The following is a 14,118-nucleotide window of genomic DNA, read 5'->3' as shown; positions in this document are numbered from 1 at the left end:
CAACTTATCAGGATGAATCAGTGCTATAAGATAGCAACTTATCAGGATGAATCAGTGCTCTATGATAGCAACTTATCAGGATGAATCAGTGCTCTATGATAGCAACTTATCAGGATGAATCAGTCCTATCAGATTAATCAAGATATTCTTTATTTCATTCAAACTATTTCTATTGATTTTTCAGCTTTCTTCGAATTGCAAAATATTTCTTGACTTCTTACATTTAAGAGTATTTCCATTATTTGCAGAAAAATGGAAAGCTTGCAAGATAGTTGTGTTTACAATAACAAGCCAATATTTTCTGTAAGAAGTAAAAGCAAGCGAGTATTAAAAAGAAAAAAAAGGATTTAGTGAAAAGGCTTACTAATAAAGATTTTAACTCAACTACTCCACTTTTGAAATTCTGTATACCTAGACCTTTCTAAAGAATGTCACCTCGTCAGTTATAAATTCTACTAATTACATGGAAGAGTAGGTCAGCCTCAGCATGATAGTTACTCAATCCCAGTCATGTTGAGTAAACTTAAATGCAATAACAAAACTGTGTTTGTGTTTTACAAGGCACATAGCTACTTGTATCCTAATACACACAAAATTCACAGTTTTTACATCAAAAAGTCAATAATACTAGGAGAAGACAAAAATATATAAATACTGTATGTAAATGTATATGCACACACATGTACACAATGTATATATCTATATATATATAGTGTTTTTGTTGTACTCTGACAATATTTAAAGATTTCATAGAGCAACAATTGTTTTATACAAACACTGAATTATACACGTAACAATACTTATGTTACTGTTTTTGACTTTAATACAAAATACACTAAATTTTGACAGAACTTAGAGAGTTTGGTTAATTCATAATTAAGTCAAATATGCTTTAAATGTCTCATTTTTATGACACAGTGGACATCAATCTCTTTTCAGCATACTTTAAACAAAACCAAAGAAGTTAAAACACCACAATGTTAAACAAATTATTTTGTCCCAGAGAAATGTGGACTAAAGATATCCATGTGACAAGTGTAACAATATTTGAGTAAGGTTCTGGTAACTTGTGCAATCAAAACACTATTAATGCACATATGTTACATTACTTTTAACTTTCTTGTCTTTTAGCTCGTTAGACTAATACATTTCGTTATCTAAATCATTTTTCACACATACGAGAAAGAAAGAGACTATTCTAATCAATCTTTCTCCAGTCATCATACAAACCATAAAAACAAAACTCTTGAATATCAATGAGTATAAATAGCCTAAGAATTCTAAATGTTACTGTGGAGAATTTTGTAAGTTTATTAATTTACACCCTTTTCTGTATCAACAATAAATGAAAGGAACACAAAGGAAACTTATGACCTGTGAAACATAGGAACATAAAATCTGTTGGCATGTGTATATAATGAAGCTATGTTAGAGGATGTTTATTCTACATTTCTGGCAACTGCTTTGAGTTTCTGAACCTGATAAAACATACTTAGAAGTAACTTTATCAAACTGTTCACTTGATTTGAAATATTCTGATATTCATTGCTGATTTTCACTCTTAAAAGCATATCTTTTTACAATATATATATATATATATATATATTTCATGTTATTATAACCCCTGAAATTCCAATAATGGGACCAAATAAATTCTTTTAAATACAACTAAATCACAGAAACAATGGTCAAAAGAATCATTCAGTCAAATCTCTGCCATCTAAATTTGGCACTGGAAGTTGTAGAAGTGGAGCTCAAAGATACCTCTGAGTTTGTGGAAGTTACATTGGAAGTTTTATAGTCAGTATTTAAAGGTAAACCTGGACCAGGCCAATTTACAAGGTCAGCAAACAGTTCTCCTGATTGAGACATTGATGAGGTTGTGGTGGAGTAATCTCCCGACAATGCTGGAAGGTGAAAGACTGCCAAATTCTTCAAAGCATCCGTGTTTGACATAGTATCTGATGGTATATCAACATGTCTGGACCAGCCAGAGGTTGTTGATGTTACAGTTTCTCCTGGTACCGAGACAGGTGGATGAATATTGTAACTAGGAGGAGGTGGGGTGGGAAAAGGTTGGACAAAAGGATTGAAACGTTCTGGAATGGGATATCCATGATAACTTAGGGGAGGAAGAACTTGAGGTTGGCTAACAATTCTTGGTTGTACAAAACACTGACTATAAACAGGATTGCTCTGTACTGTTATGGGGACTGTTACAGAACAAGCACCTCTATTAGAATTTAGTGTGCTTTTTAATTCTTGAATAAAGACTTGGTTTGGTTTAGCCTGTGACAACAGTTGGAAATCCTCTAGTGATGAGACCTTATTCTGTTGTTTAATCAGTAATGGGTCAAAAATTTCAGCATCATCCAGTTCTTCCAGACAAATCAGGGGCGGTTCATTATGCTCAACTTCTTTAGATGATGTTGCTGTTAAAAAACTTCTGTTACAGGATGTTTGAACTGTCTTACGCTTTGTTCTGGGAGGAGGTAAAGGAGCTGGAAGTCTTGGAGTAAGTCTTAAAACTTCTGAGGAGTTAAGTTTCACAGGGGATGCAGGTAGGCTTTTCTGGGGTTTGAGCTGAAAAAACATGTGAACATTTTATTATATTTATGTACTTTATAAACTATAGATAAATAACATTGTCACAGACAAGAAAAAAAAAACCTTTAAGATGCCAAAAACTAGCCATACATTGGAAACCAACATTTGTGATAAAAATCATGTAAACTGCAATGTATATTTTTTTGCCAAATTTTTCCATTTTTTTTATCTCAAAGTTTTCATCATACAGCCCAAAAAGAGTTCTGGTATTGAACAAAATGCTCCTTGGCCAGTGACTTGCTGGGAACAAAAGAGACCTAAAATGCTATTATTACACATCTCTGATTTGGAGTCTAAAACAGACAAATTAGGAGGAATGTGGGGAAAAATATGTACATGTTGCATGATTTTTATCAGAAATATTAGGCATAATTGGTTTCCAATGCGTTGCCAGTTTACGACATTTAAACCAGAACTTTTAAAATCTTATACTGCTTATATAAATAGCATTTCAGAAATACTTCTATTTCTCGTCATCCACCCCAACTGAAGAGTTTTGGTACTGTGTGAAAGTACTCTTGGGCAGTGACTTGTGGGAGACAAAAGACTGATCTGATAATACTATTTTTACACACCTCTGCTTTGGAATTGACAAATTATTACACACAAAAATACTTTACCAACGATACCAGGGAACATTTCTGATGGAAGAAATAACTAATATACAAGAAGATTTATCTGATGTTGCAGCCCAGTTTTATGAATACCATATTGGAACTATTCACACTATCAAAATCCAACACTTGTTTTAATGACCATTTTTTTAGTATTTCTAACTAGTGAGAGATGTACTTTTCTTAAAATGTCTAACCTAGATAAATATAACATTTAACAAAATAAAGAGTACGAACACATCAAGAAACTATACACTGCATGCACAAAGTCTATTTGGAGAGGGACATGAAAATTAAAATATAATACTTTTAAAACAACATGAATGATTTTAGATTTTTAATGTAGAGACAGTCAATTAGAAAACTCAAGTTATGGAAGACTTTCCCCCAAAACCCTAAACTCAGGTATGAATAATTAAGAATTTACAACATAATTCTCAACATCTTTTGTTCTCATTTTCCTAATTGTTTCAAAATGATACAAGCAATTTAAAAACATGAATTATCATCACCACTGATAAAGTGGTTCAAACATTTATACATATATTTTTGTTATTAAAAAACTTAAAATTTATATGGTACATCAAACCCACCTACACATACAATTAATATTTGCTTTTTCCTTTACAGAAACTGTCAAGTTTAATTTTTTTAAATAAACAAATAACAGACTGACATTTCTTCCAGAACTGGATTGTTCTGGGAAAAAAAAATGTCTGTTCATTATAATTTGCAAATAATCTCCATGATTTACCATTCAAAACATCAATAACGATTAGTTGAGCATGAGGTCTTATAGTCAACCACAGCTTAAAAACCTGTTTGGAATTAGTCCACAACTTACCGACCGATCAACTGGAGGTGGTTTTGCAGCAGGGGACTGCTCGGGTGGGTTTAAAGAAAAACGCTGGAATAACAAATCCTGTAGTTCACCCATGAAGTCCATGTTGATTGGCTGAAAGCTCAGGTTGGAAGTGGATTCTTCATCAGATAACAAACCATTATCATCATCTTTCGTTAGCTCATCTACACTCAATAAGTTGTACTGTCTGGTTCTGTAATTCATTAAACATTTGTTAAAAGATGGCAATATACATTAACAAGTTTTATTTTTATGTCCTTGAAAGAGAGTTTTGTGCTTTTCTAATAGCAACCAATAATATAATTTACTTCCAATATGTAAAACACAACTAATTACATTAACATAAGTAATTACCATCTTTATATGTAAAATAGACTTATTACAAAATAAATCAATTTTTAACATGAAAGAAATCACGTGACATTCATTAACCTGTTTAATAATAAAAATTGCATCTTGATAGATACCGTAACAGTTGTTTTACATGTTACAATAAACAGCCTCAATCCAAAAGTTACTGAATATTAAAGTTTCAAGATTGAAGAAACTTTGCTCACTTGTCTCATATTTTGGCTTCTTTATGTTAAACATTCATCATTTGGCATTTGCAAAACATTTTTTGTTTTAGTGAAAGCAAAATGGTTTCCATTCATCATTGTTGCTAATGGAAAAAAATACTTAGAAAATGAACACTGTGGATATTGATCATTCAGTCAATTTCACACAGACTATAGCTGTATCATAATTACAATGTGCAAAAATATGCTACATCAACAGCATTGTTACACTTGGTGAATCAGGATAGACACTTAGTGCATATGAATCTGCCACTGTGTATCAAATACAATAACCTAAATGGCACCAAACAAAACCTTGAGGAAGAACAACTTACATCATATTTGGGCTGTACCATAATTTAAGCATCATGGGACAAACCACAAAAGGCCACAATGTTCTTAGACACCAGAAACATTTGGGTTTCTAGATTTTCTGTTGTGTAATCCAAGCACATTTTCCTATATAATGTGGATTTTAATGTTTAATGCTTACACAAAGATCTTCCAACTGTGTTTGTACATCTTAACTGTTTTAATGTTGCCTTCTAGTATGGATAGGACCATTTTCTATGTACAGCGTGTGCCATTCATTTGAGAGGAAGAAGGAGGGCTATTAGAATTTGTAATGTTCCAAAACTATATATAAGGAATGATTTTTGCACTTGTACATTTCAATTGTACTTACAGTAGAAAAAAATGTAATTAAAATTCATTATCTATCAACAAGTTGTGGCCTTTGATTTTCTATTTTTTGCCACTATGCTGTACAATGAGGTTTAAAATACAAGTCCCCAATTCCATATTAGCACCTTTTTTTTTCTACTACCAAGAATGGCAGGTGGCTCATGTTCATAAATATATTTACACATCCACATAAATCAAGCACTCACAATTGATCTTTCCCATAGTACAATAGTGTTACATTGGAAAAAAACCTGCCTTCATGATGATAGTGAACACAAATGTTCCAGGGCACTTGTGACACACGGAAACATTGATCAACTTATATGGAACTAGTTGTAATATATCAAAGATTTAACTGACAATAGTGTTATATTGGAAAAAAACCTGCCTTCATGATGATGATGAATACAAATGTTCCAGGGCACTTGTGACACACGGAAACATTGATCAACTTATATGGAACTAGTTGTAATATATCAAAGATTTAACTGACATACATTACACATGCTTATGCACAATATGATTGTAGGGTCATTAATATTAAAACATTCACCACTAATGACTAACCACTCAAGTCACGTGAACTGAGATTTCTGCAGTGGTTTGTTTTGGTTACCATTATAACTACAAGATGGCATGGTTGCACAGATGTTTCAGTCTGAGTGAAGCTGTGAGTATTTTACAAGAATCTGATCCAGAATCTTTTGAGGAGGACAATATAGATAGGGATAGTAATTATGAGCCTAGTGATTTTGAGTTTGAGGATTAAAGAGGCCTGGATTGTACCGACCAGGTAAACATTCAAGCTGATTTGTTCGTAGCTTACACTGCCAATCGAGACACTGACACTGGAAGACTGTCCAGGCTACATGTGTTAGTCCAACTGATATTTCTTTTACTATACAGCCTCAAGTGGTTGCAGGTTTGCTGCCTTTCCAGTTGATATTTTCAAACTGTTTGTGATGAAGGATGTTGTGTACATGATGGTTGCAGAAATAAACAGGTTTACTGAACAGTTATTGGAACTGAACTGCCTGTTTCTGATGATACAAGTAAACAATGGAAGTCACTGTACATTACTGGCTTAATGCATACGTTTAAATTGCTGCAATGGCAAATGTGTTAATAAATCAGTGAAGTCAGACTTATGACACTTTATTTTTCTCAACCAAACTATTTCTTCCTTTTTGTATCTGGAATTCAGTAAAACATCCTAGGCAAAATTAAATCCATAGAATTCTGCAAATTTCCAGAAAAAGCTCATGTCTTAAGAATGCATTTACAGAATCTTGTAATTAAGTTATGTCAACAATAATTTTTACATGTCATTATATGAATAAATGATAAACATGTTCAATGTACTTTTTGAAGATATATTATTGACTATTTGAAAAACATTATAGCACCTTATTCTGCAAATAGTTCCAAAATTGATAGTGCCCATGGCAACAGCATGTCAATGATTAACCATTGCGTCTGTTAACTAGCGCAGGTTAGCCATTGCGTCTGTTAACTAGCACAGGTTAGCCACTGCGTCTGTTAACTAGCACAGGTTAGCCATTGCGTCTGTTAACTAGCATAGCTTAACCATTGCGTCTGTTAACTAGCATAGCTTAACCATTGCATCTGTTAACTAGCATAGCTTAACCATTGCGTCTGTTAACTAGCATAGCTTACCATTGCGTCTGTTAACTAGCATAGCTTAACCATTGCGTCTGTTAACTAGCATAGCTTAACCATTGCGTCTGTTAACTAGCACAGCTTAACCATTGCGTCTGTTAACTAGCATAGCTTAACCATTGCGTCTGTTAACTAGCATAGCTTAACCATTGCGTCTGTTAACTAGCATAGCTTAACCATTGCATCTGTTAACTAGCATAGCTTAACCATTGCATCTGTTAACTAGCATAAACGAAAGCTGTAGGTCAGTCTGATGTATATATATATATATCTTTTGAAATACATTTTTGGATAGAATTTAAAAACATTATGGGTGACATTTTACTTTTTGACTATAACTACCACATTTAAACTAGATGCTGCTTTACTAGCAGAAATTATATATCACATAAAAAACAAATGTTCCTGATATAAACAACACATGTACCATACATTTTACAATCTCAATAGATACATCATAAAGTTACTTTCCAACCCACAGTTCAGTCTACATGATTCTGAAAAAATAAATTACTAGCAATAAAAGTGTCATGGAATTCATAAAGTGTTTGTTTAAAGGAAATTATGACAAAACTATAGAACCAGTTACAGTAAATGATATTGACATACCTGGAAATCAAAGCTATGTCATCAACTTAGGTATATATGAAAATAATGCCATTGCATCGATAAAACAACCAAAATAAGTTAAATGATTTTTTTTTCCCATGTGAAAGTTTTTCTCCATTAATAAGTGTATGTTAATCAGTTTATTAAGAGTTAAAAGCAAACAGGCTGTTTCATTTTGTTTGGTGACTGGAAGGTTAATCCATAATTGGTCACTATTTTTATTGTGATAATTCCATATTTCACTTCTTTATTCTGCCTGTAATGCATGGCACACCATTTCTGATCACTGAACTCAACTGCTAATTTCCTGTCACTAGCTAAACCTGACTACTTGATTTTAATAGTCAAACCTGAATGCTGCTTCTTTATTTCCTATGCCTTAGAATTATCAAAGAAATTTGCAAAATTTAAATACTTTATTTAGGATCTCAATAAAACTGTATAGGTTTTTTTTTTATAGTGTACTTGCTGAAGAAATAAGTTCCATTAAGGTTTTTATCAACTCCTTACTAAAATCAAATAACTGAGTCAAAAATCTCTCTCAAAAGCCTAACTTGCTTATATGACCAACAAGAAACATTTAAAAGAATAATTCTTAAGCTCTACATACAATTCAGTTGCTTCATGTAGACACTATGTATAAATTTAAGCACGTTACTTGAGTTAAAACAAAAGATGATATTCTGCCCATATTTACAGGACTTTTCATGTGTCAGTTTCAATATGTATATTGTGATAAAAAAATATTTATATCACACCACTTTTTTCTGTTTATATATGTGTGTGTTTATATTAGGACTATAATGGACTGAGCTCAACTCTTATTCATGTTATGCTAGAACTAATTATGCTAATATTGGATAACATTATCCAATCAGAACATTACTATGGTCCCAAAACCAAGTTGAGTGTCCTCTAATCCTAATACATATACCAGTACTTTAACGTATCAAGTAAGGTGATAATAATCCCATCATACACCATGCCATTGAAACAAACAAGTGAGGCGATAATAATCCCATCATACACCATGCCATTGAAACAAACAAGTGAGGTGATAATAATCCCATCATACACCATGCCATTGAAACAAACAAGTGAGGTGATAATAATCCCATTATACACCATGCCATTGAAACAAACAAGTGAGGTGATAATAATCCCATTATACACCATGCCATTGAAACAAACAAGTGAGGTGATAATAATCCCATTATACACCATGCCATTGAAACAAACAAGTGAGGTGATAATAATCACATCATTTTTTACACTATCACAGAAATACTTGTTAAATGTGAATACAATTACAATAGTTACCTAGATTCATGAATTTCACAGAAGTCTTCATCCTCCTTTGAGTCTGCACTTGTTGGCTTTACATAATTTATCACCTATGGAAAATAGCACAGAATTCTTCAACATTTAATTATTATCTCATAAAACTTCCAGGTAAACACTTTTTAATTTATGGGAGTACTATTAACCTATAAATAGATTTTTCAAGACAACAAAATACCATATATTATTAAAGTATGTATACATTACCTGTCTGTTAGCCACATATATTGCCTATTAAAACAGTTCAAGGTATTCTTTGGTAGATTGGTTAGACAGAATATTCATGATGAGTATACTGGAATGGATGGCAACTGAAGACAAAAGACTTTCAAACTGTTATCCTCTTCACTTGTATTTTCTACAACAGCCAGTTGCCATCCATTCCAGTATACTCATCAGTTCAAGGTATTATGATGTATATATATAATACAGTAATAAGTTCAACGCGAGTAAAAAAATAGGAAACAAAACACACACTTTTCTCCTGTGTTAAAAATGGTAATGAATAAACCTCCAAGCTTTGCTTAGAGATAACTTTGCATGTTACTAATTTTTCTGATTTTGAATTCCAGTATCTATCTTTCTCTGGAATAAAACAATGATTTGCTCCAATTCTTGCAAGGAACATTTTATTAACAGTGACAACAGAACTGAACTACCAAGTAAATCTGGCATACTCAGGAACTAGAAAATACTAATACAAACAGAGATAGTTTCCAATTACTGAAAATCCTGATAATGAGAATAAATATGTATCTAAACTTTACTTTATTCATTAGCAAACAACATATTAAGGAATGAATCTTTGTACACTAAGTACAGTAAATGTTTGAGAATTAAACCTATTAATTAATTAATTAATTGCTGCCTTTTCTCTAAATTACAACAATTTTCCAAAGACAAACATTTGTATGGTTTCTTACCTTGCCGTTCTTTGTCTTAGGAGATCGTGTGATTCGAGATGCTATGGGACTAGATGGTGCACTTTTTGCTAAAGACTCTCTCTTGATGGGCATACTAACTTCCTATTAATGATATAAAACTTCTTTATGCTATACAGTTTTTTTTCATGTCTGTTTTGAAAAATAAAAAAATTCTTAAAATAAAAGTATTTATTCCAATACAGTTTTTCATAATTTTGCTCTGCATCTCAAAATATTTTTTGGTGATATATTTAAACAAGAGAGATACCTACAAATTTGTATCGATAAATTAACCCTCTGGCAACAAGTAGGTCAAAGTGCACATGTCATGACCTTTTACAGTTACATTTAAAATTTAGTTAAACTACTTTATTATCAAAACATAGCTAATAAATCAAATTTTCATATACGTTTTACAATTTTATAAAGAAATATTTTTAAAAAATCCTCAATCTCCCCTAGTATGAGAATTGTGACATTTCTTATATATATATATATATATTATACTAATGCAAAGTCTAACTTTTATATCCTTCATTCATATTTGTTTAAGGAGTTATAAACTAAAAAATGAGACCCACTTGTTAATTCCTCTCTTTCACAAATTGCCAATAATTCTCTCTGACACTTTATACTACATCATTTACAACTAATAAAAAAGTCAAAGTTTTAATCTATCAACTGACTTATAATGTTATGTTGTTTCCAGTACAGAGTATTGTCATTTTGGCCTCCTGTGAGAACATTTTTCTCACAGGAATCACATCGACAAGCTTAGCTAAAGTTTTAAAGGCTCTTATTGCATAGTTAGAAAGCCAGAAAAATTATGATAGTTTGTTCTGTGTATATTATATTATGTGTTCTTAGTTGCACTATTTTATTAAATAAAAAATTATTTAGTGTAGTACTACCATTAGTATAAAAAAGTAGGTTTAAGTTTCATCAACAATAAATTCATAAAATTTTACAGAGACAAAAAGGATCATATTAGCTCATCTAGGATGTTCCTTCCAGCTTCCATCTGTAACCGCCCCTCACTACTAATGTATTCATACAATATTTTCTTGAAAAACAGTTAAATTTTCTACCTCCACCACCCTTGAAGGCGGCTTATTCCAAAAGCCAACTACCCTGTTTGAAAAGTAATACTGTCTAAACTGCAGATGACTCCTATGCTGCCAAAATTTGAGTTTATGACTCTTTGTCCTATTGTTTTCACTTCTAAACACAAAAAGTTTGATGGATCTATATTATCAATACCCTTAATCGTAAACACCTCAATCAGATCCTCTCTGATCCTTCTCCTCTCCAGAGGAAATAAGTTTAGAGATTTTAATCTCTTCTTATAGGACAATCCACCATCCCAGGTATCATCCTAGTGGCTCTTCTCTGAACTTTTTCCAACAATTCAATGTCCTTCTTGAGGAAGGAAGCCCAAAACTGTACACAGTACTCTAAATGAGACCTTACAAGTGATCTATACAGTGAAACAATAATATCCCTTGTCTTGTCTTCAATATTTCTATAGATGTTATCCAAAATCCTATTAGTCCTATTGCTAGCTACAATACACTGTTTAGATGACTTAAGTGATTTTTCAGTCACAACACCAAGATCTTTTTCTTCAACCACAGTATTTAATGTATTCCCATTTAAATCATAACAAAACATTTGAATTGTGAAAAACTACATGCATCACCTTACATTTTGGATAGTTAAACATCATCTGCTACGTACTGGCCCAATGCATCAAATGATCTAAATCTCTCTGTAAGTCTGTAGCATCTTTGCTACAGTTAGCCATCCCAAAAATCTTAATGTCATATGCAAACTTCAATATTTTGTTAGTCGTTCCAGAGTCAATATCGTTAATATAAATCACAAACAGCAAAGGACCCAGCACTGAGCCCTGAGGCACACTGCTTGTAACTGTGATTCAATCAACAGCAAAATAAGGGGGATCCAGGTAAGTACTAATTTTTTGTTTTTCATGTAAATTTTTACTTACTGTAATAAAAGTAACTAAAATGTAAGAATTGTAAAATGTAACTTATTACGTTTGATAAAGTTAGTTTAGGTAAGATAATGAAAATAATAATAATGTTACATCATTCAACATGATAAAATGAGCTATTCATTTGAGGAGTGACTTGTGAGTTGAGATTATTAGTTAGACACAGTTCAAAGGGCAATAAAACAATAAAATTAAGTACAAACATCTGTAGAGTGTTATGAGGCTTAAGCCATTGAGGATAATCAATTGTAGTTTTTGGTTACAGTCTGTATTCATTCTAGGAAGAAAAAGGGTAATTTACGTTTATTTCATATATCTTTATGGTGGTTACAAGGTTGGACAAATCAACTGAATCCATATAGAGTTAGGGTAGAGAAAATAACAGATAAAATTTAAAGTTTTACTCAAAAAACATTTAATAGTTATTCAGGAGGTTTTAAGAGGTTATGCAAATGAAACTTGAAAACTTTGAGATGAAGAAAAGTTTTTTGATCTTAACATGATATTCACTTTGTGTGCTAAGCAGTCAACACTGACTCCATATACTCACAGACATATCTTTAGTAAAAATACTTGATTAAAAAATCTGATTTTTGGGTACAAAAAACTTGTACTGTTACTGAAAACTTGCCAATTTTCATGAAATATATATTAATCGATCCTGAATGGAAAAGTTAATAAAAAGATAGTAAATAATTATGCATGAATATAGGTATAAAAATACATGCAAGCTAAATACAAGAATTTTTTAAACGTCATAAAAGAAAAACACCAATGTATAAAATATAGTTTCCCTAAAAATGAAATAACAAGGAAGTTCTTATCAGTAACATCAAAAAGTTAAAACAATTGGAATAAAAACAAAATTACTGTACTGAGCTTCATAAAAATTAGAGAAAAAAAAAGTATCACACCTTTTGCTGCTGAATATCCTGTAATTTCAGTCGTAAGTCTTTATAGGCTCGTTTGCTTTTGTCTTTCACCTTGAGTAAAGAAAACATTTTTTTTTAAATAAATCAGTAGTTAATGTACAAATAAAGAAACCAATCACTTATAAGAATGTGGGTCATCACATGTACAGCAATAACAACAATTAAAAATAGCCTATATTTTACCAAATAACTTGTGTCAAAACTACAAGTATGAATGACAAATGTTAATATTTGCTGAAGAAAGAAATCAAAACTAAACCCATATATTGACAAAATTATAGACTTCAAAATCTATAAAACATACATAGATTTCTTTGAGTTTATTCACTCAACAAAATAAGACCAAATATGCTCCCTCCTGTGCCAACCTTTTTTTAAAACCATTTTAGTCTTATGAAATCTTATTCTCAATCTTATGTTTAACCCTATCACCCTGAGTATCCTTTACTGCACGACACAAGGTTTTAGCGTCTACATTCAAAATTATATTAAACTACTTTTTATTTATGTTATACCTAGTAGTATAACATAAAACCTTAGCTAATAATCCATATTTTAATAGTATACAAGTTTTAAGTTCTTAATTCTACAATGCAATATTTTAGAAAAATCCTGAATTTCCACTTGTGTGACCCATGTGACACATTTTCTCTTAGCATATCATCATCCCTAGTCCACCACCCATTAACAGTATGAAATTAAATGCAAAATATTCTCTATAACATTGTTATTGCTCAAACAAACCATAATTTTTTATAGCCTTAAATTTTGTTTGGTTACAGAGCTATCAAATAGAAAATCAGACCTCTCCTGCCACACCCTCTCTTTCACAATTCATTGATAGTTCTCTCTTATGTTTCATTATATATATATTACCTATAATCAATAGAAAGTCAAGGTTTTCATCTATCAAATGATGTATTGTGTAACATTGTATTCTGAACAGAATATTGTAAATTTTACTCACAGTATAAGATTCGTTCCTGTGGGAAAGTTAACGACTAGCTTGGATGAGTTTGTAATGGCTCTTGTCACATAATTAGAAAGCCAGTAAAATTTTGAGAGGTAAGTGAATTTGTCTACTTTTTACATGTTATTAGAACATGTTCTTTGGTGCATTATTTAATTAAATAAAACTTATTAAGTGCATTGCTGTCTATAGTATAAAAAATTAAGGTCAACTGTCTTCGAAAACCCAAGAACAAAAAAAAGAAAATTGGGTAAGTACTTTATTTCTTGTTATAAAAGTAACTAAAACCTAAAAGTACGGATCTTTTTAAGTTATTTAATACTAG

At 31.5% G+C, this 14,118-nt stretch overlaps 1 protein-coding gene across 1 annotated transcript in view; it reads right to left on the bottom strand.

Moving 5' to 3' along the window:
• Positions 1-1,113: 1,113 nt before the first annotated feature.
• The window catches only part of LOC106472739 (DENN domain-containing protein 1A-like), a 48,442-nt gene continuing 35,437 nt past the window's right edge, over positions 1,114-14,118 (bottom strand). Inside the window, exons 14-18 of the mRNA XM_013933396.2 lie at positions 12,806-12,874; positions 9,878-9,979; positions 8,934-9,007; positions 4,066-4,276; positions 1,114-2,583 (exon numbers count right to left, since the gene is read on the bottom strand). Of these exons, the coding sequence (XP_013788850.2) occupies positions 1,702-2,583; positions 4,066-4,276; positions 8,934-9,007; positions 9,878-9,979; positions 12,806-12,874 (1,338 nt within the window). The 3' untranslated portion in view covers positions 1,114-1,701. The remainder of the gene's footprint in view (positions 2,584-4,065; positions 4,277-8,933; positions 9,008-9,877; positions 9,980-12,805; positions 12,875-14,118) is intronic.

Source organism: Limulus polyphemus, unplaced genomic scaffold, assembly GCF_000517525.1.
Source record: "Limulus polyphemus unplaced genomic scaffold, Limulus_polyphemus-2.1.2 Scaffold5568, whole genome shotgun sequence".
Classification (NCBI taxonomy): Eukaryota; Metazoa; Arthropoda; class Merostomata; order Xiphosura; family Limulidae; genus Limulus; species Limulus polyphemus.
Note: the sequence above shows the minus strand (reverse complement) of the source record. Positions and strands in the feature narration are given on the sequence as shown.